Below are 26,915 nucleotides of genomic sequence, written 5' to 3'. Positions count from 1 at the left end.
ATTGTGGCATCACAGGACCATGGGGATGACTGCACAATGGGGAGAGCCTTTTATCCAGCAGTGTATAAACAGTGGCTGCTGATTATGAGTTCGATTAGTATCAATTGTGGTTTAACATTATCTTAACATATGACTATTATTAGCTACTTTAGACAACAATTATTATCTGTGTTTGATATATCGCTCTTTACACAGGAATATAAGAGCACTATAAATCAGTTTACTCTTTCATATCTGTGTAAGGATATGATTACGTCAATATTTGTGATAGTCCAGTAAAATGGTAAATGGAGAAACGGCAATGCTCAATGTGCAACTGTTACCATCCTGGCAACGGCATTTTTTTTTATTATTGATGAAGAAATTATTGGTTGGTTTAATCAATTAATTTCAGATTGCAGCAAAAGAACTGAACATCACCTGCCACCAAGACCACAACTTCATGACGGCCAGCATCCCGACGCATCGTCTCTTCATCCACGTCCGACGCCTTGTGGCCAAAGGCTACAAGGTCGCGTAACTATAGTATCTTCATTCTAGCACGTCTCTTTACAGACCTTACAATACCAACGATGAGCTTCCATTTTCTCTGGTTTTGTACCACTCCTGCTCCTACATTCCTTTCCCTATTTTATTTGAGGCTATCTTCACATCTTGTTGATGGTTTTACTCTACTCATTCCCATTGCACCATGTTCTTTTCTAGACTACTGCTGCCTTTTTCTCATATTACATGCACAGTTTTATCAATAATTTGTTCGCACATTTTAAGAGCGCGATGCTCAAGGCATATTACAATTAAATATTATTATGCAAGTATCTACTTTAAACTGCATTACCATGGTTATCCAAGGTACGAAACTTTGGCAAATAGGGTTTTTCTGATATGTTAAGTTCCTTAAGTGTGCAATTATCTAGTGTATGATTAAGTGCTCATTAAAGCTTGGGGGCAATTTGGCTTGAGTTTGATTAAGTGGTGAGGATTGTTTCATATGAAGAGACACGTGTATTTTTTTCGGCATAATTCTACAATTTTATGATAATTCTACTGTTGTACGTAAGTTATACTTGTACGTTATTGTGTTTGCAGGTCGGTGTGGTGAAACAGACAGAAACGACTGCCCTCAAAGCTGCTGGCGAGAATAAAAGTGCCCTCTTCAGCCGCAAGCTAACAGCCCTCTATACCAAGTCCACACTTATCGGAGAGGATATCCTTGTGAATGTGTGGGTCAAGCACCTTGGTTATAAATGTGCGTATTATTTATTATGTGGCCAGATAACAGTATATTTATTATACAATTTTATGTAACATTAAGCATTAAACACCAAAAATGATCTTGTCATAGGCCACTGTCCTAGCCTTACATTGAATATGTCAGTCATTTACAAAATATATTGTATATATATTTTAAAGCTGAAATGTTACTGTATATATCCTTCAGACGGATAGTACTACTACAGAATAGTTTTTTTTATTTGCTGTACAATTAGGAAAAATATATTTTACATGTGGTGTTTAACATAAATTAATTCTGTCACAGAGAAGCAGATGTTCCACTAGATGTCCCATTTGCTCACAGATGTTAACAAGATCCCTTGAGACGCAGCACAAATTTACCATCAATAACCAACTGCTGAAAATGGTTGAAGCTCTCTAACATGGGTTAACTGTAGCTATAGATCTCACAATTATACACATTTTACATTGGAGCAGGATTTCCCCAAGTCCAGTATTCATGCCCTGCCACAGTGCATCCATTCCTATTTACATCTTTGTTCACATACAAATGAAGCCATTACATGCACACACGATCTCTGGGCCAATTTAAGTTGGCGCTGTATGTCATATGGGAATTGTTTACAAATCATCAGGTGTGTGCAGTGTGTATAAATGAGGGGTGTCCTGGAAAATACTTGATAGCCCACTTTTTTTTTTAGAAAACACTGGTTTAATGGAAAACCTGACAATCTGTGTTTGAGTCTTGTATCATCTCCTCTCAATTGGCCATGTAATTTAACTGAATAATGTAATTCACCAGCACTCAACAAAACCATACTTTCTGGACAGTGAGCTTTTATAGGTAAACAAGTTATTCCAGGACATCCCTCACATGATTCTTGCACATCTATTTGAATGTAGAAGATTGGAAAACATGAAGAGTTGCACCCGTGGTGTTGCTTGTGAACCATCGTTTTGGAAACTGATATAAAAGGGTGGTCAAAAAGTCCTGAGGATGCCTTCATGGGAAAAAAAAATGTAACTTTGACCCTATAATATTATACTGCAGCTCCATATCAGTACAACTATGATATATTAATTGATCTGCATGTAGGTTGCTGATTTGTAGCTTACTGATTTATACAACAAGAGTGTGTGTGGCAGATTCACATACTCTGCAGTTCTATAAACCTTTTCCGCCTACCGTGAATCCAAATGACCTGTCGACAGGACACTTAACGGCTGTGCACATGTTGACCCATTGGATCGGCTTGGAGAGGAGCCGGAAGAAGATGAGGATCAAACTGCTTCACCCAGCAGCTACCTGCTGTGCCTGAGCGAAGTGCCAAGCAACTCCAGTCCCCGCCAGGGTGGTCAGAATGTCACCTTCGGCCTGGTGGTGAGTTTTGCAGCAATGGCATTGGCTTGCCAGGCACAATTGTTTTTGTTGCATGCGCTCTTATAAGCACTCTCATCATCATCATGTCATCGTGTGTTATCCCCAGACCTGGGATTGACAGTTTTTGAACTCCCCAAGCTGTTTGCTGCCCCTTATCTCGTGTTACATGCCACACTTCATATCAGCCTTGTGAACAAAAACAACTTCAATATGTTGTTGAGCTACACTTTACCTCCCTTTCAGTCTCTTCCCTTCAACATTGCCGTTAATGTACAAAGTTAGCCAATAATTAATGTTTTTTCCAGTATTGGACATTTTCGCCAGGAATGCATACTCGTCGGTGAAGCACATGTTGATGCTTCGATGGTTAATGTTAGATGAGTATGAACTGGCTATTGATTTGGAGGCACAAAGTGGGTCATACATTGGTAGTTTATTGTAAGACACTTCTATTTCACTACCAGGTGGTGGCAGCAAAACCTCTTTAAAAGGGAATGGGCATAAATTGACTCTTATTTTTGTAGGTTGGGGGTTGCAATCAATCGGTACGTCTGTATAAACCATAGGCCAGAAGTATAGAACCTGTAAACATCCCTGGATGTACTGTTGTGCAGTGATGTCAAGGGTTTTGTATGGAGAAAGCCAATTTTTGTTCGCCACCATTAAAGGTGAAAATATTTTACTTAAGTATGAAAGGCTTTTCTTCAAGATGTCTGGGAGATTACCGCCCTTTGGGAGACAGGATTGACATTGCAGTTTATATATGGATTAAGAATCTACAGCGTAGGAACATTATAGTGCTCAATATGTGTAATCGGTACGTCTGTATAAACCATAGGCCAGAAGTATAGAACCTGTAAACATCCCTGGATGTACTGTTGTGCAGTGATGTCAAGGGTTTTGTATGGAGAAAGCCAATTTTTGTTCGCCACCATTAAAGGTGAAAATATTTTACTTAAGTATGAAAGGCTTTTCTTGTAGATGTCTGGGAGATTACCGCCCTTTGGGAGACAGGATTGACATTGCAGTTTATATATGGATTAAGAATCTACAGCGTAGGAACATTATAGTGCTCAATATGTGTATCGAATCACCTGTTAAAATTAATGTATGATGTATCCAAATTATATGGTAATGTTACATTTAACAAGACCGAACAAACAAGAATATATGAAACTTTTATTCTCAACATACAGACTAAACAAGATGCATTGTAAACCTGAGTACGAATGAAGCTAAATAAAAGTAGTCCCTGAATACAATTGTGACCAAGAATCGTGACAATTCATTGAGGATGGGTGGGGGGGGCATTCAGTTGTTACCTGCCAATAAATTCGATGCCACTTTCCAGATCATGTACCATACACATGTACTGTACTGTAAAGTTGGTTGCCATCGTACAACACTATCCCTTATACCCTTTATAAAGAAATCCTAGAACAATTAATACAATTGTTTAAGATGCAGGGGCACAGCCACCAATTTATGAAGACAATCAAGAATATCTTCATCCTTTATCATAAGAACGTTTACTCCAAAATATCCATTGTCAATAAAATTATTAAGTTGTAACCACCACATCATCATTGCCTCCTGTATAAGCCCAGTGACAGTGTTCAATTACATCCGCAGATGAATTCAACTGAAGGTTTCATGCACACACAGCCGGTTGCTTTTCTCGTTTGGAGCGTGTCAATGCCGTGTTATTTTCTTCGGGGGTCCCATGGTATACCCTCCACCTTATTTAACCTGCAGGTTTCATCAATTCCGCAGTAAAACAAACTTGCCCAAAACCCCGCCTTCCAATCTAGACTGCTTCAATTAGAGCGTGAATGCTTGGGGCTTGGACAACCTAGAGATTCGCAAAATAGGACAGCCTTTTTTTTTAGCATATGCCATTACGACATTCCATTTGTCTACTCGGGGAAATAGCAGGAAACAGGATTGAGACTTAACAGCTCACATTGTTCCAGTTTCAAATTGTCGCACACGAGGCCAGCATGCTTCAGTGATTGTCAAATATGGGTATAGTGTGTGTAGGTGGCTGGCCGAACTGCCATTGCTGTACATTCTATTATGAGGTGAGTCCCTAGGGGAAGGAGTGGCTGTGGCTTTATATTTGCTAGAACAGGACGATGGATGGGTGCCGCTAATGAGTTTCGGATTATGAGCTTAATTTATTATCGTGTACAAATATCACAATTTATTTACTACACCTGCCCTCTTGCTAGCATGTAAGGAGTGAATGGAGGTTTTTATTCAATACTGCACCAAACTTAAGCGCGCCTCATTCACACAATGCTGACTATATCCCAAAATACCTTACAGGTATTACTTATTTTAATTATACCTCTGAGGTGCATTATTTCATATTGTGTGGTCTTGTTAACACATACATTGACGAGACAAAATAGTTTAACATTTTATATAAAAGCCTTTCACATTGAAGTGACATCAGTAATATTTAGTGTCCCAAAAAACATGAAAGGTTACCATCGCAAGAACCAGATAGGTTGGAAAGAACAGTATGGCTAATTAGCTTAACCATATGCAGATCAAGCATTGGGAGAATGCGAGGGAAACACACAATTGTGTCTATATGTTAAACTTTGTTCACACTCTATGTAGCCAACAGTGCTAATCGGAGGTGCACTGTTAAAGCTTTGCATTTTACTTGCAGGCTTAAAACCCGGATTGTGGCATTGATGTAATTGTGATGATAACATCTAGATTGCAAAATTAATTCACATTAACTATGCATGCATGCATTTCACAAGAAGCACCATTTCTTCTAGCACGTTGCTGCTTTATTTGTTGTACTGAGTGCATTTTCAAACCATAGACTTGAATGTCTTCCTTACATTTTAGTTTTATCATGTGTAGGTGCAGCATATAAGCAGTGCTATGTAAATTATGTTTCATAAGTAATTCGTTCCAAATACAGCTTGGGTTAATCAGGAGACACCATGGTCACCCTCATTACAATGCACCCCCATCTCATTTTTGAAGTCGGATAAGTCTACTGAACACAAAAGGGCTGTTAATTAAGGTAGTGCATGCTTCTAATCTCTTCTCTGGTGGCATAACAACAGTACATCTTTGGAGCTCACAGCCTGATGATGAATATTGATTGGTAGAATATATTGTTTTTAATATTTTTAGCAGTCATCAAAATCACGGAAATAATTGATTCACAGTATGAGGCCATTCAAAATACTGAACCTGAAAAGGAGAAATTTATAAGGCACAAAAACATAACCGTAAAGCAGATTTTATATTTTAATGCCTCTTTACATAGCTGACATTAGTTTTCATGAGTGGTAGCATGGAGAGATATTCCTATTCATTTATTCAACGCAATTATTAGTGCTTACAGTATGTACATAGAAGTGTGTGTGAGAATGGATTATTTTTCTTGTATGGTATTTGTAATACATTGCAGCCACTAGATCTACCACATTGTTCAAATATATATTCGTTCATAAAATGTTCACCTGTCATCTTGAAAGGGCATTGAATCACATTTTTATTTGTTTATCGTTTTGAGACGTTTATTTTAGTATAAAAGTCATGGTTAATCACCTGTTAATACAATTATCTTTCTGAGTGATGCTGTGGTTATCAAACCGGGCTATACTGCTTGACTGGCAAGACTCTTATGCACCAATTGTGACAATCTCTTCTTTACAAAGGTTTTGATGTACTATTCTCAGCTGGAGGATGAATCAGCCCTTTAACTTAACCCTTTGAGTTTTATAATATGAGTAGTACTTTGTGGGATACCAAGTTGACTTTAACCATGGGTTAACTCACACCTGCCATCGGAATGTGGACTTTTCAGTTTCATTTATTAGGATTTACCCTGTGTGCCATTCGGCTCTTGATTTGGGTTCAACCGCAACAAACAATAAAATTACAAGATACACCTAAAATTCATTGTACACAAATCTAAACATCACATACGTAAACAATAAAATCCCACAGAAAAAGCACAACCCGTCCATGTTGCGTACAAAAAGTGCCAAAAATTCCATTTCGATGTTTGATCCCAATAACAATCATAATACAATACCACTGGCTCTTGACTGTCACAGGTCATGAGCGCTCTCACGTATAAATGAATGGGAAACTAATTTGATTTTTCCACACTATATTAGAAAAAATGTTGCTGGCTGGATTCCTGCCTGACTGGCATGCAAGCACGTGTGTGCAGTGGTGATATCGCCACGCACATCTGCATGATGATGTGACCCACATCCCAACGCGTTGAACTGGGTTTGTGCATTGGGCTGATGTCACACCTCCACCCCGGTCGTGTATTCCACACAAAAGTGATAGAAGAGATAGGAGAAGGGTGGGGAATAGAGTGAAATGGCATGAATCGGAGAGGATAGATATAGAGCAAAACAGAAAGAGGAGAGCGAGGGAAAGCGACAAGCAGTGGGAGAGAGGATTAGGGAAAGGCAAGAGAGATTGAGACGTGAAAGGGAGAGGTGGGAATAAGGAGAGTGAGAGGTGAGAGAGATACAGGGAGAGAGATAGGGGAAAGGAAGTGGGTGAGATACAGTGGAGAGAGGAGAAAATATACTTTTTTGCTGGCTTGCTGGAAGGAATGGACAGACGTATAGTCACGTCCAAAAGGACTTGTGGGTCGCTAGTTTTATCGGTTGGCCTTTACCTAACTTTGGAAATTTCCTGCTGCATTTAAAATGCCTTTGCTTCTCACCACTCAGGCAGTGCAGCCCAGCACTGGAGAGCTGCTGTTCGATTGCTTCGAGGATGGAAAGTCACGCCTGGAGCTGGAGAGCAGAGTGCTATCACTGCAGCCCGTGGAGTTGCTCATCCCAGCCGCTCTTTCCGACGAGACTGAGAGGTCGCTGTGCTCGCTCACAGCCAATAGGTAAGGCCAGAAAACTGGATCACGTCGCTGACGATACATTTGTCTGATTGCGAAAGCCTCGGCATGAAAGCGAGTGCCCTTTATAGTCCCACAGGTGTCACTGAACCATAGGCTGTTTAACCCTTTCCTGTTTAGAGACGATAGCAAGTTGGAGGGTGGATCCCGTTCACCGCTGAATCTCGAAACGCGCAAGCGGTTCAGCGTTAATTCTATTTAGAGAGGCATAGTGCTGTTGTTTTTAAAAACATTGTACTCACCGCAGAGAACCTTAGCAACGCTACCGCACTCTCAAACTGTGCCACACGTTCTCCCGCATGGCCTTGTGGGAGCCTCGGTACTGATAAAGCTATTTTATTGTAGTTTTTCTTCCGATTCATTAAAAATTTGGTGGAATCTTGGTGCACGAGTTTGAATGAGTCGGGAGTGATACCTGAACTGGTCTTGGAACCCCCCACCCTTCACAAATGTGCATTGAACAGCATGGTGACATGGTTAAACAATCCTCATAACCAACAAGGTTGGAGAGGCCTTCAGTGGATTGACAAAGGGCAGTGAATTGTACGTTCATGCCGTGACTGAGTTGCCATTTTAAATATATTTCATCTTTGTCTTATTAATCAAAACACAATTGAGCAACCTTAAACAAGTGGAAACTGTTATTTTATAGTTAAGAGGCTTTTGTATGCCAGTTGTGACAATCTCTTGACAAGAAAAAAAAACATGGATTGTGAAAATATCTCATTTTAAAACTAAAATAAAACAAAGTCCTTGCCAAGATTCACATTTATTTCAGAGCCTATTCTGGTAAGCATATTTAATCAATAAAAAAAATTGTAAACATTAATTATTTTGTTATTTGTTTAATACATGGAGAAACTGACAGTACACTGGTGCACGTACCCAGCAAATGCAAATGTGGCTTTCCTAAGTATGAGTGCTGAATCAACATATATTTCCCTTCATGTATTGCTTCAGTCAGTGCACTTCATTGCTCTTGAATGAACTCATTTAAAAGTAAATGAGCCTGTTCTGCACGGATATTCTCACAAGCAAAATCCATTTTGTACATATTTTAAAACAAAGTGGATGGGTGCAAATCTCTTTACTGCCTTCTCTCTGTTTAATTTGCAAATTTACATTTTCTTAAAGGTCCTGTTCATATGTTTGTAAAAATGTGTACTCTGGTAATCTGTTATGCTTTTAAAGATGTGCTTAAATGTTCTGGAAACATTGTACATTGGACAATTTCAGACATTTTTTTACCTTAAGATATTAATCACATAGGTTAACGTTTTTAAGTTGATTAATTTGTGAATTTTATAAGATTATTTTAAGTGCAATAGGGCAATGCATTCTTGTTAAGCACGTTTTAATGTACACTTGGTCAATAATTTATTAAAAAGGTTTTAGGTTTCCTTTTTTACTAGTAAAATTATCTGCCGTGTAGTAGAAAAAATGATGTGAAACTGATGTCTTTCGCAGTAAACATCACATTCACTGCTCTACAAATGTATCAAGTTATCTGTGTAGTTTGACAAGAACAATACGTTATTTTGCTGGAAACTTACCAAAATGTATCATTCGTTTAATCCCCTAATTGGGATGCCACTGGAGTTACACATTTTTAAATATAGATTGAAAACAAATTTATTTATAACTGCTTTTTGTGTATAGTTTGATGTCCTTCCCCAACACCTCCTATGCACAGTGGGAGAAGTTCAACATACATGCATATTCACATCAACTGAAGAATGTTTTAAACAAGTCAAAACGATGCGATACTGGGTATTATGCCCAATATAACTAGACCAAGTATAATTTGCATTGGCGGCTAAGTCACTCAACACAGTGCACAGCCAAACTGTGCGTCCAAACACAAGAGTAAGGCCTCTTTGCAAAAGGCACTGTCCAATTTTGGCACTTGCTTGTTTGCCCGGCTGTCCCGACAAAGTATTGTGGACCCAGGTCAGTGCTCTCCCATCTCTCTCACTGTGGCGTTGCCAAACAATGAATAGCGGCTGATTAAATTATCTCGTCACTGTCTCGATGCTGCCGCTGCTTACAAACACCATGGGCAGGATGCCCCTAACTGACAAATTTGGAGCATGAACAATAGTGCCAGTGCTAAGGGTGAAGTCAGGAGGAAGCTGTGTTTGTTTGTATATGAAATTAGGACATACCTTTGCATGTGAATTAAAGTTTTATATCCACATTTATATCGGTGTGTTTTAATTGACAAATTTCATTTTTTTCATTTGAGAATGAATTAAGTAATTCAGCAAACACGGCAAAGTAAATGTGATCTGTGGACAATATAAGCGGCTTAAACACTGGTCAATCCATTGGCCCTCCCCCTTTTCCATTGACGGGCTTTCACGATTCAACGAGAGTTAATTTAAAGTGGAAGGTTGGGCTATTTCATTACGCTTGTGTATTCATTACGCTTGTGTATTAAGGCACATGCAACTATTTGAAAGAGCATTACATTATATGTTGTAGTGTTCCACATTTTTCCGTTACCGTGTAATGAATGGGTTGCATTTCATCAGGGTCGTGGTGGTGTCCTGGGCTAGCATAGCTGGCGTGCCTTGGACAGAAATCTGCAAGGCCGTATTGTGGAGCTCTCCTCCCAGATTCACAAAACATTACAGGCTTGGTTTGCTCGGGGCTCAAGGTGGCCGATTCATGAAAGTGGTGCGGCGGTGACCCAGTCAGGGTATTCTGGCTAAGTGCTGTCATGGGTTATTTTGTGTAGTCAGAGTGTCTGTGGCCAATGTTATGACTAAACAGGGTTTTGGTACTTGCATTCAACCCGGTTTTCATAGTTGGCCACCGACACGCTCCGCACCCACCCACCTTCCTCAAAAAAGTTTTTCCTCACCTTCGCAAATTGGCCAGTGGTGTGTCGGTAAGAAAGTGAAGTATACAGTTGTGCTTGCGTGGCTTGTTGTGTTGAGTTGCCATTGTTATCCAGGAAGTCAGACTTGGCTTTTCCTGCATCTGATCAGGAGCAATTGTCATTGAAATTAGGTTTAATTCGACTGTCAGTGTGACTTTAGAAAAGTGGGTGAGAGAAGAGGGGCTCGACAGGGAGAGCTATGTGGGGGTGATGGCTGCCTGCAGTAGCGTGGGCTTCCTGCTAGTGTGTATAGTACAGGATTGTGTTGGGAACAACACTTGGCTTGCATAATACACATCCAGCAGGACCACACATGTTGTAATAGGTTTTTCACTAATGCGCAAATTCATTATCAGCTCATTGTCAAATGTTAAGTGCTGCATTTGCAAAAAAAGCCTAACATCTGGCATGACAATCTGGACTTCAGTAAAGAAATGTCAGCCACATGCTTAGTGTCATGTTTGAAGATAATTGTGCGAGATGCATAGGGATTTTAATTCCACATTCAGAGCCAAGTGGTGTAGATTTGAAAAGACTCTTTACCTGAGCACCAGCAGCTTTTTTTAGAGTACCCACCTTTCTATCCTAGCAATGGTTTTGCCATTGACTGTTAAACAAAAATGATGGTCTGTAGCTAAGACATGATTTTGTTTAGTCCACTGCTGTATGAATTCCTCCTCCCCACTCTGTGTTGGTAATGAGGGGTTATGTGACCATACTTTACCATGATGGATAGTGCACATTGGCAAAGGGGGATTGGTTATGACATATCACTCACCACTGACAATAGCCATTGCCGGAATTTGGACTCCAATTACAGAATTCATAGTGCATAGCTTAATCGTTGTGCCACTGCTTCACCGATGAAATTATTCACACTATTTCCACAATTCGTTTTTTGTGACATTGATGGGTTTTTTGATGCCAGTGTTTTCATTTACAAAATAGATATTAGTTTTTTAATTATGATTAGGTGGCACTGTTGGATTGGTTCTGGTAGTTTAGCAGCAAACGAAACGTAAATTCACCGACTGCCCTCAGCCAGTATCTGACCAGCCCTTAATGGAATGTTTGATACTGTATTTTCTTTTCAGCCAGCAGAGGAGTGTCAGGAGAGTGTGAAAGGCTCCTTTGGTGACAGCTGCTGGCAGTGTCCTTTGAGACTCGATAATTAGGTGCCAGCCAAGTAAACTAAGGACAGCGAAATTGTGGCAGTTTGTTTTTGCGAATAAATTTAAGTGAAAGGCAACAATTATGTTTTTAAAAAGAAACAGGATTACCAGAAGGTTTGTCTTGATAACAAACGGTAGTTCAACATAAACTACAGTAGCTAATATTTTGCTGGCTTTTATGGTCATGTACTAAAGATATACGATACTATTAATTATCCATATACCAAATATAGGTCTTCTCTGAATACCAATTTGAAGCCATATGTTTTTTTTGGTATTTTTTATTGTATTTTTTTTAAACACTTGGAAACTTTGTATTCTTCTTTCTGTCTTTCTACGTCTCGTTTGTCTCTTTCTCCTGATATGTATACGTCTGTCATGTCTCATTTTGTGTATCCCCGTCTCTTTTCCTATGGCTCTGCATCTTGTTTCTCTCTGCATTGCTGAGTGTCTCCCTCTGCCTGATCTCTGTCTCGCCATTGCCATGTGCTCGTGGTGGAGGTTGTTGCTGCCACAGCTCTGATCTCCTGTGCTCACCTCCTCCCTTCCTGCCCCATCCCCACGACTGCCCATGGTCATCACGTGAACTTACCGTTGCGATATCTTCTCTTCAATTCTGTTGAGTGTGATAATATAACTAAAAGCCCACCTTTATTCGGCCATGTGTAAAATCAGTGAATGTTCAGTGCACTTTTACTCGTAACGTTTTCTATTTACAATGATTCGTATCAGTTAAATATACAGTGGTGGTTCATTTGAGTTGTTACTAAGTGACTTATTTGCACTTTTATTCATTATAGACCTCCAGTAATTAGCTTGCCAGTGAGACTGCCTCTTCATACCAGGATAATTAGAGGGATGTGCTGGCGTTATTATGAGCTGTCCCAGGGGAGAGGAATATGGTTGTCACCTTCAGGGTTGGACCTGTCCTGCAAACACCCACTGGTGATCACATTTTGAGTGGGGAATCCCTTCCTGCTACAAGCTGTGGTGCTGTGTGTGTGTACGCGATGTGCTCATCTGGCAGGCTTGGCATATTTGCGCTTGTGTGTGGGAGCCAAGGATTATAATGATTGTGGAATGCCTGCTCTGACATTTGCTTTAAAATGCTATGCTGTTTATAATTTGCCTATGCATGTGATAGGATTACAATTTATATAGATTGATGGTATTTTATGTGGAGTATTCCAAAGGGTTTAAAGATATTTTGTAATTGAATAATGGCATAACATGCAGTGGTTTATATTTATCAGGATATGAATCAGTATTTGTTGAAACACATAGTTTTTCCTTTTTTAACCTTTGTTTCAATTACCTTTTTATTTAAGTGTTAAAGTAATATCCATTGTACAACTAGACATGTATGTTACAATTATATAATGATAAACTAATGCGATGCTTAACCTGAGTTTTTCACCAAAAAATCCATCCATTCGACTAAACATTAATTATTTTTGTTCATGATTCCCTTTGTGTCTACATTGGATGGAGCACTTCAATCGAAATATAGTGCTGAGTCGGTCAGGTGTTGCCACCAATACAATTGGAAGAGGCATTTTACTGGTAGGAACCTGGTTACACCAGCCCACAGGGGATTATATTGGTAGGAACCTCCTGGTTACACCAGCCCACGGGATTATTGTGTCCGTCCGTCGTGCAGGGAGGGGCTGGGTGGGGAGGGAGGGGCTGAGTGGGGAGGGGCTGGGTGGGGAGGGTGGGGCTGGGTGGGGAGGGGCTGGTCACCCCGTGGTGCCCTCATAAAACTCAACGTTTAACCTACTCACGCCGGCTTGTGCCCGCCCTCACAGTCGGGCATATTTGCGGAATACATCACGCCGCCGTTGACCTTGGCCATTGACCGAGCAACCCAACGTTCCTACCAGCTCCATCCGCAGGAATGTGTTTACACACATACTATAAGCAGAAACAAAGATTATCTAAATTGTAATGGACTAAGAATATATGCGAGGCCATCTGCAGCAGATTAGCTGAAAGCAATACAGCCCTTATTAAAGCTGTATATCAGCTGCGTGCTTTCGGACAACGTACCGTAATTTACTGTTGCACTTCAACAGCCAGTGCAGAGGATTAGTGGGATTTTATGAAGCATTTGTTCACTCACTCTTAAAGTAAAATGGACTCACCAAGTTGATACTTTTGAATGTACTATATATATATACACAATAGTGTTCAACTCCCACATCAATCCACAGCTGGATGAAAGCTTCCTTATCCTGTGTCGGTCATGAGGCGTCTTTCACCATACTTCATCACCTTTGTTAATGTGGGTTGGTAAAGGGGTGGCCCAGAACCGGTTCAGAATTCACTCACCACTGGATTCATCTTCTTGGTTCTTTCGGTAAAGTCACGTAGAAGGGAAATAATAAAATAATAAAAATAAAACATAATAAAATAATTCTCACGACGTTTCGGCCACAACGCAAGCAGCCGTCCTCAGGTGAAGAACAGGTCTGTCGGAAAGACAGCGTCTGAATGGTCTTTCCGACAGACCTGTTCTTCACCTGAGGACGGCTGCTTGCGTTGTGGCCGAAACGTCATGAGAATTATTTTATTATGTTTTATTTTTATTATTTTATTATTTCCCTTCTACGTGACTTTACCGAAAGAACCAAGAAGATGAATCCCTGCAGTCACGAAAGCTTTAAATCAAAATTTCACCACTGGATGTTAGCTTTGGCTGGGAATTAAGCTCAAATGCCTGGATTCATAAATCGGTGTTAACCATTGTGTCACTGCTACCCCCACTCTATAGTAATGCAAAGGGGTCACAGGGCAGCTTAATACAGGGTATGTATACTGGCAGTAGTGCTGAATGTCAAGGGAGTAAATTGGGGAGGTTGTAATAAGCTATTTGTAAAATAGTTCATTGCAAACAGTGCTGAAATGTGCACACTGTTGCATGTTTTTCTATTTTGGTTCAGATTGAGATGCCGTTGCACACATTATGAGTTGCTGATACGATTATTTCCCATTTATGCATTATCTGGGAATAAATATTACATGTTTAAGTCTCAAAGAAATCCATAATTGTCGATTAGTTATTCTGCAATTTAATATTTTCCCACATCGAATATTCAATTTGGTTGGTTCTCTTAAAAACATGTGGAGGTTTCACTGTATTTGTTGTTGAGTATCAATCTTTTTTGCTTGTGCTGTTTTTACCAAAAACAGAACCTTCTCAGAGTGCAGAAAATATGACAATAACATTAATTGGTGATTGAACAGAGGAGGGGTTTTCTTCCTTTCCTGGATTAACTTAATAGTTAGAATCAATTGTCTATTTAATTTGATTTTTTGGTGCATAACTGAAAGTGATGCTGCTCTACATATTATTGGGCCGCACTAACACATGATAATTGTTACACTTGATCTGCTTGAATGGAACTTTAGCCCTGTTTATGTTTGTGCAAATTGGTCATGGGCTAAAATGTCATGTGTTTTTTTTAGCTAAGTCTTAACAATACCAAACAGCCCCAAACAGAGTACCCCAGAGGATCCACTATAAATTTATTCTGTCCATTTGTGGTGCTTGCATAAAGCTGTACATAATCGTCACTGGGCAATTAGCACACATTTTTGAATTCGTGTTGAGATAATTTTTTTGTTAAATGGATAGTGGCAAGCAGTACAGTGTTTCCCAGTATGACAAGCACAACAGACCCAAAGAAAAACAACAACAAAAACAGTGATCCCTGGGGCTAGAATGTGCCTCCTCTCCACTGATCTCTGATTCGTTTTGACGCTGCATAACATTGATGTGTCTTCAGGCTCAGCAGTGAAAGCAGTCTGTATCTAAACAAAAAAATCCACCTATCATCTTTATGCTTGAGTTGTCATTGCAATGATTGTCGATGCCACCTTACAAGTGCAAACAGTCTCGTGTTGTTGTTGTTGCAGCTCGCAGGGTGACGATCGGGTACGTGTTGAACGTGTGGACGTTGATCTGTTTGAGCACAGCCGAGCCTTCCAGGCCGTCTCACGTTTCTTCGGGGCCGAGAGTTTGCAGTCCAACTGCAATCATGGTAATATATTTTATTTGCTTCTGGGATCTCCCCAAACTGAGCTGCAGCACAGGCAGACTTGTATTTGCAGACTTGAATGATTTGACTGCTGCAAGTTTATTGCCAACAATGTGAGTTGCTCGAAGTTTCATTTCAATCTCCCACTTGGAAATGTAAAACTATTAGAATTGTGGTAGTTAAAGCGAAAATTAGGTCGTGGCTAGGACTCTGAATGAGGTGCTGTTTAGATGCCCTGCAGATGATAAAGAGTGGCCTAGATGATAAAGAGTGGCCCAGCATGGTTCTGGTTTTATTAACATCTTGCCTTTAACTTTATATATTGACCAAAGTTAATATAAATATTCATGTTACAAAATATTTAGAGCCAATTCATGCGATAATGCTGATAATTTGTGGAAAATGGTCAAATAGATAGAGAAAAGTTACTTACCCATTTTTACACGAATATATGAATTTGCCTCTAATTCATTTTATTCTATGTATAAATATAATAATTAGTGTATACATACTTATAATTAATTAAGCATTAATTTTAATTATGGTAGAAAACAAAAAACCCATTAATTAACTTTTACCTAGTATTAGCTGTGTAATTATAGTGGCATGTAAATAACTAATTAATACGCCCTATTAAAACCTCAAGACAATTTTGATTGCCAGGAAGAATTACAGGCTTTTTTCCTCAGTAACTTAATTATTTTTTAAAAATCCCATTACGCTACAGTGACCTCTGTATAAGTTTGAAAATCAAATTCCGAAGTTTTAAAATTGGACATCACTGCATCTAATCTTGCCAGTTCAATAATATTTTGAGCTTGGGCACAAAGGAACGGGTTCTATTGGTTTTGCCTACCGCAAGATAACATTTCCTCCAAAGAATAGTCATTAAATGGTCTTATTTATCCTCCACAGGCTTCTGCTATAAGAAGCTGCAGATACAAATAAAGTAATGAAACCAGGCTGACAATAAAAAACGTTCAAAACTAAAAATGTGTAAAAAACACAAAGGAATGCCCGTGCGCAGTACTTTGGTAGAGAGAAATGAAAAGAAAATGCAACAACTTAGAATGTTTGGCGTTAGACAACTAAATTATACAGTACAAGTCAATCTTCAAAGAAATGCACTCCAAGTATTAACTTGGCTGTAATAGCCACGTGTGTAAATGTAAGCCTTTGTGTGAATTTCATGCAGAGGGAACCCTTGCTCTTTGGGCATTTGCAAATTGAAAGATGTGCACATTTTAAAAGTACCATATTTACCTGGAATGGATAGAGCTGCATTTGTACTTTTGTGGGATTTAACAATTTAGGTTCAAGCACTTTGCCTCGTCCTGCTATTCCAAATGCCTTGAAAAAGGGAACCTTGGAGAGGGTTGTCAGTGGTCTCCTCTGGGCTGGCCTTTAATCTTAGCTCTTCCCTCTGCACCTCAGTTGACAGCGCTGAATTATGTGTCAGCGTCGTGAAGGTGAGAATAAAAATTGCCAAATTACTACATTAAAGCAGCACGGTGCACACATTGGACAATTTCACCATTTCACGCCCCACAGCAATCGTAGCACAACCACACGGAAAAACAAAACCACTTAGAGTGCGGGTCGTGGGGTCGCACTAACCACCAGGCAGAGCAAGGGTGCAATCATTCGCTTGGGGATGGAAACAGCATGCCACAGCATGCAAGAATACAGCCGGTGGGAATTGTCTGCTGTAATTATAAGTTAATGTGAGATTTTTTTTAAAGAATGCATGCAGTCATGCACGTTCGTAATCCGCCTATGTGGTACACTCCATTTTCATTACTGAATCCCTATCCAGTTATAAGATTTAAATGCAAGTTCTTAACATGCATTATTGACTCGACTTTACGTGCATGGGTTTGTCATAAACATGGTGCTTGAAAGGCTCTTAATGAAGAAAAAGCGAGTTTTCTGATGAAGTCAGTAGTGTCCCTGTTACTCATTAAAATAGCTATGACCCAGAAGTCAACTGCTGTACTTTGTGTTTTTATTGTGTAGCATAGACTCGTATAATTCCATGTCCGGATTCTATTTGCCTTGACCAATCACCCAGAATGCACCTGACCTCGTCGCATCTTGGAATCTAAATGAGTTGTGCCGGGATAGTGTTCGGATGGGTTATGGTCATGTTATTATAGGCTTGGGGGCTGCATTGTGGGCAGCAGAGGATAGTACGGCAAAATCCATCATTGTACTGTGCTTTGCTCTCACACCTATGCTCCCCACCTTCACCAACATTCACTAACCTGGGTGTCGAAGTATGGTCAAATAACCCGCACGGTGAGGGGAGACCATCATCCAGCAGTGGATTAACAAAGGACTCTGAATATACATCTTTGTGATCTCTATTCAAAGGTGATCTTAAGCCAATCACATAAAAGGCATATTGATCAAATATCCAACAATAGGTTCAAATGAAATATTCTCTGAAAAGAAAAACTATTAATACAGGTACTTCATATTTGTAGCATGTTTTAAAGAAAACATTTGAAGAGGTGAGTGCTCCTCACATGCTGTAATATAGATCCCTTTGTCAATCCACTGTTTTATGAAGACCTCTGTTCACTGTGTTCAATGTGGATGATTGTTTGGCCATACTTTACCACGCTGTGTAGTGTGGTTGGTGAAGTGGAGGACCCAGGACCAGTTCAAATATATTATCAGTCATTACTGATGTTAACCATGGTTGGGAATTAAACCTGGGTCACCAGTGTCATAGCACAGATGACCAACCACTCTTGCCACCATTCCACCACCCTCAAATGTATGCATGCCTAGTTTAGGATTACTGAGTCAGTTAATAGCATGCAACGAAGGACCTAATCACTGAAGTGTACAGACAAACCTTGTAAAATTTGATGTTTGTTTTGCCAGAACATAATTTTTTTCACTTTGGCTCCAGACAAACCAGCGCATTAAGATATTATTATTTAGATTGGTGCTATAAATGTACAAATGATTGCCGACTTTGAGCTATAATTTGTGGCCCGGTCGCTTCTGAAAAATAAGTGAATACCTCGGTGGGCTTTTCCTGGCAAGATGGGGATGGTTTAGTTTTGTTTGTATGTGTTTGGGTGGTTTGTTTCCCTTTCTTGTATTTTGCACTACTATCATGTTTTTTTACTGTTTGCTGTTGTAACGTTCTTACCTGCCCCTACTGGACATCTGTGAAAAAGAGTTTCATAGCTCATCAGATTCCTCCAGTTTAAATACATATTCTGATATTCTGATTCATGGTGCCGTGTTTCCAGTTTGTGTAACTTTATGATTTCTTTATGTGCTGATTGGTGTAATTGTTTTTTTGTTTGTTTGTTTACAATGTGTAAACAGATGAACAGAAGCTGTCCCATGTGCTGGCTATGGAGAAGCCCATCATTGCTTGCCTCGCGGTCCTTATTCACTACCTAACGGAGTTTGGGCTGCAGAGGGTGCTTTACCTGTCAAGGTACGAACATGTCCTCACCTCTGTTTCACTCTTCTACAATCCATAGACTTTCTGCTCCAAGAGTCAAGGCGTTTCATCGAAGCCCCTGGTCAACCATCGCTCAGTTATGGAAGCTCAATTATGAGGAAGCTACTGGAGCTTGATTAGGAAGCCACTGGAGCATTGCACTTTTAAATCTATATTGAAAACGAATTTCTTTAGAACTGCTTTTTGTTTTTAGTTTGTCCTTCCCCCGCACCTCCGTTAGCATGGTTGACTATGTACGGTGCGAAAGAAGTTCAGCATACATCCCTACATCTATCTTGACTCTGAAAATGTATATTTGAGTAGTATTCAAAGTATTCCAAAGGTGCAAAAATATAGTGGATAAGCATGGAGTATAAATAGCAAATCTAGATGAACGTTTCACTGACAATGTTCTGTTTAATCCCTGGCAAGCTGTTTATTATTGTGTGAATTTGGCAACATTTTTACTTATGTTTTGATTATAATGCGAGTAATTGTACATTACATTAATATGAGTATCCGTAGAAAAAATATATATTTATGCAATATTTTCCCAAAGTTTTAAAGATCTTTTTACATTTGTAGTGACTGACTTGGAGACGTAACTTCTTGGAGGCAATTCTTTAATTAAACACCGAGCACACTGTTACACACTCTCTGCTGTTACACAACGCTCTGTCTCTCGCTTAAACGCAACTCTACTCTGGTTGCTAGCCTACAACACAACGCTAGCCGTCTGACACTGACGGCGCTGAGCTAAGACAGCCAACTACTGCTAGCAGCGCAATTATCAAGTGGACGACGACAGCGACGAAGGCACGAGACGACAGCTGCGAAGGCGACAGCGACGACGACGACGAGGGGATCCCACTCCAAACGACGGCCCCGATCTCCCGCTCAGGGTCCCCTTTTATCCTGTTAGCGTGGCCTCGCTCCGCCTCGGCCACGGCCCCCTTCTGGAACCTACGAGCGGACTCTCGACGCGTCCCCTCCGTAACCTTTACCCTAGATCAGAGGTCGCAAACGGGTTTTGATTCCTTACCTGTACCCATACCCGGCCGCACCAGGGTCGCAAATTGGTACCCGCACCCGTACCCGGCCGGGTACGGGTACCCGTTCCCTACCCGTACCCTTATTTTATCTATACATTGAGTGTAATAAGAAAAAAATGTGTGTTTAGGCTATACAATATTATAAAAACGTGGTATTTACAGATCAGTATTGGTTCCGTATACAAGAGTATTAAACATAACCATGAAAATGAATAAAAATTAATACGCTGTTTTTCAGATGTTCAATATTGTATGTTATGGCATGTTGTTGGATAATAATGCACGATCGAATACAACTATTTTGTAGAATTAAATATAATTAAAATATATATACATTCAGATATTGTATCAACATAACGGATCAAGAAGTTGAACTGCTGTTCCGATTGCGTTCATCACTGTGGTCACTTGGGCACTAGGTGGAGTCGATGAACATGGCTTCCACTGGCGCCACAGCAGCAGCTTTTTCACTCTTGATAAAATATCAGAATTTCAATTATTGTGTAAGGTGGTCTAATAATAAATCACTTAAACCGCAATTCAACGTCCTCGTTCAGTAAACCTAAATGTGTTTTCGTTGCGTAATGACAGATTTATTTTAGAAAATTGGCCGGTTTGAAATCAAATTGCAGACCTAACAAAATGTTCCAATTGTTTTGGCGTATGGGAATATTGGATGCGGATGATGCGTGCACATGCAGCACTGCTATTGCTGCACCCCTTATGCGTCCATCCGTCAGGTGGCCAGATAGCCGGTGCTTTGGCAGGGTGGCCCTGTCGTTACAAGTCGGCTTTTGCCAAGTGATAAATGCAGTGCCTGTCGCTGAGCGGCCAGGCCGATTCTCAATAAATGTTAGCTGTCATTTGCACGACCGCACTGGTGCACGGATTGGGAACTCCGCTGGCCTGCTGTGACACGTGGCATTTAGGATGGATGCGTTTAAGCGGTCCGAGTGGAATGGGCTCTTTGAGATGTACCATCATGCTTTGGAAAGGGGGGGGGTGGGTGGGCTGGCGCTATTTGATAATTGTGCTCACACGCGAAAAAAAAACGTGTTTTTAGGATGTGCTGAAAAATATGCTGTTATCGGATAATTTGTGTTTTGAATTTACAAACGATGTTTATATTCATAACATCGGGAATGATGCATGTTCTATTTGTTTATATGAGTCGGCAGTATGTGTAATTGTTTTCCAAAGCCCACAGAAAAACGTGTAGAAAAAAATGTACAAATATTTTATATATACATTGGATAAATTACATTGGGAAATGCTCTATTTAAAAAACTAATCTACTTGTTTACTTCGCAGCAATTTTCAGAAATTTTCCATGGAAAGTGAGTGCTTGCACATCAATGGAATTACACAAAAAAATATGGAGCTTTTCCAAAATCAGGTAATATCAATAATATAACCATTTTCATAAATACTTACATACATTACATCTTGATATCATATAATTGTTTGAGTGAGCATTTCTTTATCTCTCTAGGTGATTGTTAGATCTATTACCTTGATGAGGGTATCTGATTAAAAAAATGTTAGTCTCGTGTTTGCAAGGGCATTTGATGATCATTCAATTGTACACAAACAAATAAATAAGCCTTTATTCGCCGTGATTTTCACAACAGGATTGTACATTTCCAATTATTATTCTAAGATCATTTTTAACTCCACTACTGGATGTAGGTCTCCCCACGCTTTGTCTGTCATGAGATATATTCCACCGTACTTCATGCTAGTGTGGGTTTGTGAAGGGGCGGTTCTGGACTGGTTCAGACATCCCTCACCATCTATGTTAGCCATGGCTGGGAATCGAACTTGGTTAGGTTCATGGCACAGTGCTTTATCTAACCACTTCTGCCACCACTCTACCCCACAAGTAAACTTATCAGTTGTAAAATGTTTGCAGTTATTCAAAAGTAGTTTGAACTGTAGTACATCAAAATATATAAAGTTTTCCTTGATGGTGAATATTTTTCTTGTAGACCAACGGCAAGGTGAAGGGGAGCTTGCTGTGGGCAATGGATCACACGTGCACTCCGTTTGGTCGCCGCATGTTCAGGAGCTGGCTTGGCCGCCCGCTCATCTCAGTAAGGTACTAAGATACGTGCCGACCTGTTAACCTGAACAAAAAACTATACGTTGAAGCATATCGCCACGGACAAAAACTCTTGCGATTTGCTTTTCCAGAGAAGAGTGTCAGTCTGGTTTGTGTTTTAACATACTTGTGATGTGTTGGTGATGATTAATACATCGGCTGTTATTCTCTGCACCTTGATATTTGAAGCAGTCGTTCTGATCTCTGTGCCAAAAGCACCGTTTCATTTTATGACATTTTTAACTCTGAAGAAATCCATTGTGTGTTTTAACCAATTTGGCTACTCTAGTGGCTGACTTTGAGACATGTATGAATGGCAGATATATATATCCAGCAAAATGGCATACTTAAATCTTGACATTTCGAATATCTTCCTCCTTATCTGAAAAGTGACTTTTCGATTTAAAGCTTTCGTGACTGCAGGGATTCCTACGCATTTCACAAGTAGCACTAGTCGCATTCCTGCATTTCCCATAAATATGCTAAATTCCTCTTGATATGCAGATTATTTTGTCAAGGCGCATTTCCCCCCCCTTCCAAGCCAGCTTAAATAGACGCTCCAAGCGTGGTGGGGTTTCATTTAGACGCTGTCGCCTCGACAGATCTGGTCTTCACCTGAGGACGGCTGCTTGTGTTGTGGCCGAAACGTCGTGATAATTATTTTATTATGTTTTATTTGTATTATTTTATTACTTCCCTTCTACGTGACTTTACCGAAAGAACCAAGAAGATGAAAAGTGACTAGTTTACTGGGGTATATGATGGACTTAATTTTGCTTGTGTTTCCAATTTAAGAAAAATAATGATCAACCTTTTTACTTAAAAAGGTCCTAATCATTTTCCAAGGTTATTTTCTATCTGTTGTCATTTGGATAAAATATGTACATGTTAATTATCATCTATTGAGACCCTTGCAAATTATATATCTCTTATCAAGGGATTATGCAAATAAGCTTTTAATAATAACGCCAGAATAGCTGTTTCACAATGCGATGATCACATTTAATGACTTTGGCTTCATGGTCGAGACATTCACTTTATTTAAGTCTTTTAAACATTGAAAATAGTATTTGCATTGGAATATAAGAATGGCAATGCAACATTATTTCTGATCGGTACATTTGTCATTTTATAACAACCCTTTGATGGACACGAAGGATTTTGAACGATAAATTTTATTCCCATGGAAACTTTTCCCAATCATGCCCACGGCTTCTGACAACCATTTATTTTGTCCTGCCTATGTCATCTGCAATTGGTACAGAGTTTAATTTAGATCTCTTGCGGGTGTACATCAATGTGGCGAAACAATATGTATGATAATACTTATTTCCATGTCATCAACCAAACAGTATTATTTTTCAAACTCTTTCTGTGTATTTACCTTTTCCAATCCTTCACGGCGCTTTTTTCTTTTTGAATTTCATAAGAGCCATTGGATCTCCAACCCTAATTTATAAATGTTCAGGAAACTGTTATCCACTTTCATGAAAGTTCTACTCATGCCTATGGTGTAGAAAGTAGTGGCCATAGCAAATTTGTGTATTTTGGGATAGTTGTATTATTTTCCATTCTGAAAAAGAAATTGATGTTTTTGAAATGAAACTCGTATAACATGTTTGTTTTGTTTTATTCAGAGCTCTCGGATGAACATATAGCAAATTAAATAATAAAATTACGAGACCTTCTTTTTCACACTTTCCTTCTGTTGTTGTCACTCGGACTTTCTTTTTGGTTTTACTACCATGTAATTGATGAACGCACGACCCTATACTTAACATGTAATGTCCACAGCAATTAATAAAGCTTGTCAAATAGATATCCATTTGTTATACATGCATACATGTTTTACTTTATGTTAGCACTTGCCTATTTTCAACAAATATTTGGAACTTGAGAGGTTCTTGTTTAAAAATAGATGCCGATTAATCGATCATAAAAATAATGCATTGCTTGTTAGAATCTATCAAATTGATGCATCATTTCAGCTATTATTTAAGCGTTAATGGCTCTTCTGATGCTTTAAATGACAACATAACATTGTCATGACAAATTGTGAGAATTCCGTAATTTTACCCTATTCTCCACGCAATGTTTAGTTTTGGTTTTAATAGCCGGTTGAGTAAATTATGCTTTGACTGAAGTGTATTGAATTCGGCTTTCACATTTTGATTCGTGAAAAAAGTAGGATCTGCGTTTTATCTTCTGTCTCACTGTATACATCCAGTATCTTCTAACCCTAAAAACACTCTTATGGATGGTCTTTCGGATTGTTACTGGAGAGCAGCAGTCCTTAACCCGTGTGGCATGTCCCCCTGTGAGGATGCAAAAGCCTTTCAAATGTGGCTTAGGCAGTGGCATGAATACCTTGTAGGAAATATTCGAATGTGTGCAGGGAACGTCAGAGCGAGGTTGTGGCGACAGAACACACTAATTGCACAACATAAAACAATCTCATTCCTCACTCCACATTGACTAAATGTGTGAGCATGTGATCTGTCTGTGTATTGTAGACTGGCAACCTGGGGTTGGGGTATGCTAAGGGACCATGGTCTGGGGGAGAAGGGCCAGTGGTCTTAATTGGGGGGGCCACCAGACCAAAAAGGTTGAGAATCACTGCTGTAGAGAACCACTGCGTCATTCAGACGCTGTCTTTCCGACAGACCTGTTCTTCACCTGAGGACGGCTGCTTGCGTTGTGGCCGAAACGTCGTGAGAATTATTTTATTATGTTTTATTTTGATTATTTTATTATTTCCCTTCTACGTGACTTTACCGAAAGAACCAAGAAGATGAATCCCTGCAGTCATGAAAGCTTTAAATCGAAATTTCACTGCTGTAGAATTTACAACAAGAGGCAGTGCAATTCTACCATTTGATCTGTGGGCATTGCTTAATATATGCTACAATTGTACTTTTTTATGAACACATCATGAGAACTCTTTGACTGGTCAATTACTCAAATTGTAAATGTTGTGGATTTACTCTCCAACACCTGTGGGCTGAAGTAGTTACTAGTTGGCATTTTGTTTACGTGACAAATCCATTACTAATTGGCTGTGTCGGGTGGTGGAGGGTTGCTACACATCTATACTTACACGATCTAACCCAAAAACCTTTTTTATTATTATTAAAAACACGTCTGCTTATAGACTAAAAACACACTTTTTCAGCATACAGACAAGCCTATCCATTTTCTCTAATGTAAGTAACATTTTTAATGTGTGCCCATTGCAGTATAATACCATCCTCTCATAGTTAAGTAAATGACTGTTATATGCTTAGTAATTCTACTGCTGGCACAAGAAGTATTAATCATGTGTGCCCTCGCAGTGACATCAATGCACGTCTGGACTGTGTGAGTGAAATCTTGGCATCGGAACACATGGTGCTGAGCCGTGCTAAGGAATTGCTCTGGAAGCTACCAGACCTGGAACGTGGACTGACCAGCATCTATCACAGAAAGGTACCGAGTGTTTAACATCTAAAAAGGTTTTGTTTGCTTTGTCTATGCGTACGAAAGTTACTGTTGCCCAAACCTCAAAGGTCTTGGTCCTTATGCCAGGTCAGAATAGAACAGTTACCACGAATGACCCTGGTGGCTATGAAGGGTCCCAGTGGCTTCGACAGCCCATGACTAATGATGAATACAAGTATATGTGTTTAAATCGGACAGCATGAGTAATGTCAAGGTGAGGTGGCGGATGAAAGGTGCAATATTCACGTAATTAGGGGTAAGTAATTCAGGCAAGCACTTGTTTTTTTGCCTGTGAGCACACCAGAGAGTAGGTTGTTCTGGGTCATATAGAGTCGACGGTTTTCAATTATGTAGAACCAGACACATTAACAAGTACTCATCTGGGATAAGTCAACTTGGTGGAGGCCTTAATCACGTCCAGAAATCTGTTATGCCCTGAGGATGTTGAAATCCTCTCTCAAATATGGAAAGAGACTGTAGAGCCACACATTACCTACTTCGGTATTAGTACGTACAAATTAAATCTTAACTTTACAATGTGTACTCGTTGGTTCTTTCGGTAAAGTTACGTAGGTATAAAATAAATTAAATCGCGACGTTTCGATTGCAACACAAGCAATCGTCATCAGGTGGGAAAACCACAGCAAGAAAATGTTTTGCTGAAGTGTGTTTTATTTTTTCATTTTATTCATATTGTATCAGCTTTAATACTGCCATGTTGTTTACCCAGTGTTCAACAAAGGAGTTCAGCCTGATTGCTAGCAGCCTGGAGAGACTATGCACAGAGACTCACGCACTGGCCGCATCCGCTCAGGACCAGCTCTCCTCTCCGCTCCTGCTCAGCATCCTCCTGGATGTGCCACGTCGGCTGCAGCATATACAGCACTACACCCGTGTGCTGGACAAACAGGCCGCCAAGTGAGACATCTGCACCGAGGCCTTTTGTCTTGTTCTCAATAATAACTTCTGTTTTTTCTGGCAGCTCTTGTTGCCATCTGTGTTGACCTGGGTGGTCTCCCAATGTTTCCTGCCATTTAATTTAACTTGCAATTTTAGGCCCAACATGCAAAATCCAGCACCCATCGGGGATTGGGTTATGTTTTATTGTTTTATTCATTCTGGAATGTTTGTAGTTTAGTGAAGGAGTTGGCATAGCAGTGCCACTCACAGGATCGTGTCGATTAATTT

General features: G+C 39.8%; 1 protein-coding gene across 3 annotated transcripts in view; it reads left to right on the top strand.

Annotated features, from left to right (window-relative positions):
- Positions 1–26,915, top strand: part of MSH3 (mutS homolog 3) — a 72,104-nt gene that overhangs the window by 7,818 nt on the left and 37,371 nt on the right. For all 3 annotated transcript variants that reach the window (XM_078600087.1, XM_078600088.1, XM_078600089.1), the window contains exons 4-13: positions 395–511; positions 1,090–1,209; positions 2,471–2,617; positions 7,351–7,517; positions 15,507–15,631; positions 18,977–19,091; positions 21,461–21,545; positions 22,138–22,247; positions 25,583–25,715; positions 26,458–26,645. In XM_078600087.1, the coding sequence (XP_078456213.1) occupies positions 395–511; positions 1,090–1,209; positions 2,471–2,617; positions 7,351–7,517; positions 15,507–15,631; positions 18,977–19,091; positions 21,461–21,545; positions 22,138–22,247; positions 25,583–25,715; positions 26,458–26,645 (1,307 nt within the window). The remainder of the gene's footprint in view (positions 1–394; positions 512–1,089; positions 1,210–2,470; positions 2,618–7,350; positions 7,518–15,506; positions 15,632–18,976; positions 19,092–21,460; positions 21,546–22,137; positions 22,248–25,582; positions 25,716–26,457; positions 26,646–26,915) is intronic.

The sequence above is a fragment of the Lampetra planeri genome, chromosome 13, assembly GCF_965212315.1.
Source record: "Lampetra planeri chromosome 13, kcLamPlan1.2.h2, whole genome shotgun sequence".
Lineage (NCBI taxonomy): Eukaryota > Metazoa > Chordata > Hyperoartia > Petromyzontiformes > Petromyzontidae > Lampetra > Lampetra planeri.
The sequence above is the reverse complement of the archived record's forward strand: the minus strand, read 5'-3'. Positions and strand labels throughout refer to the sequence as shown.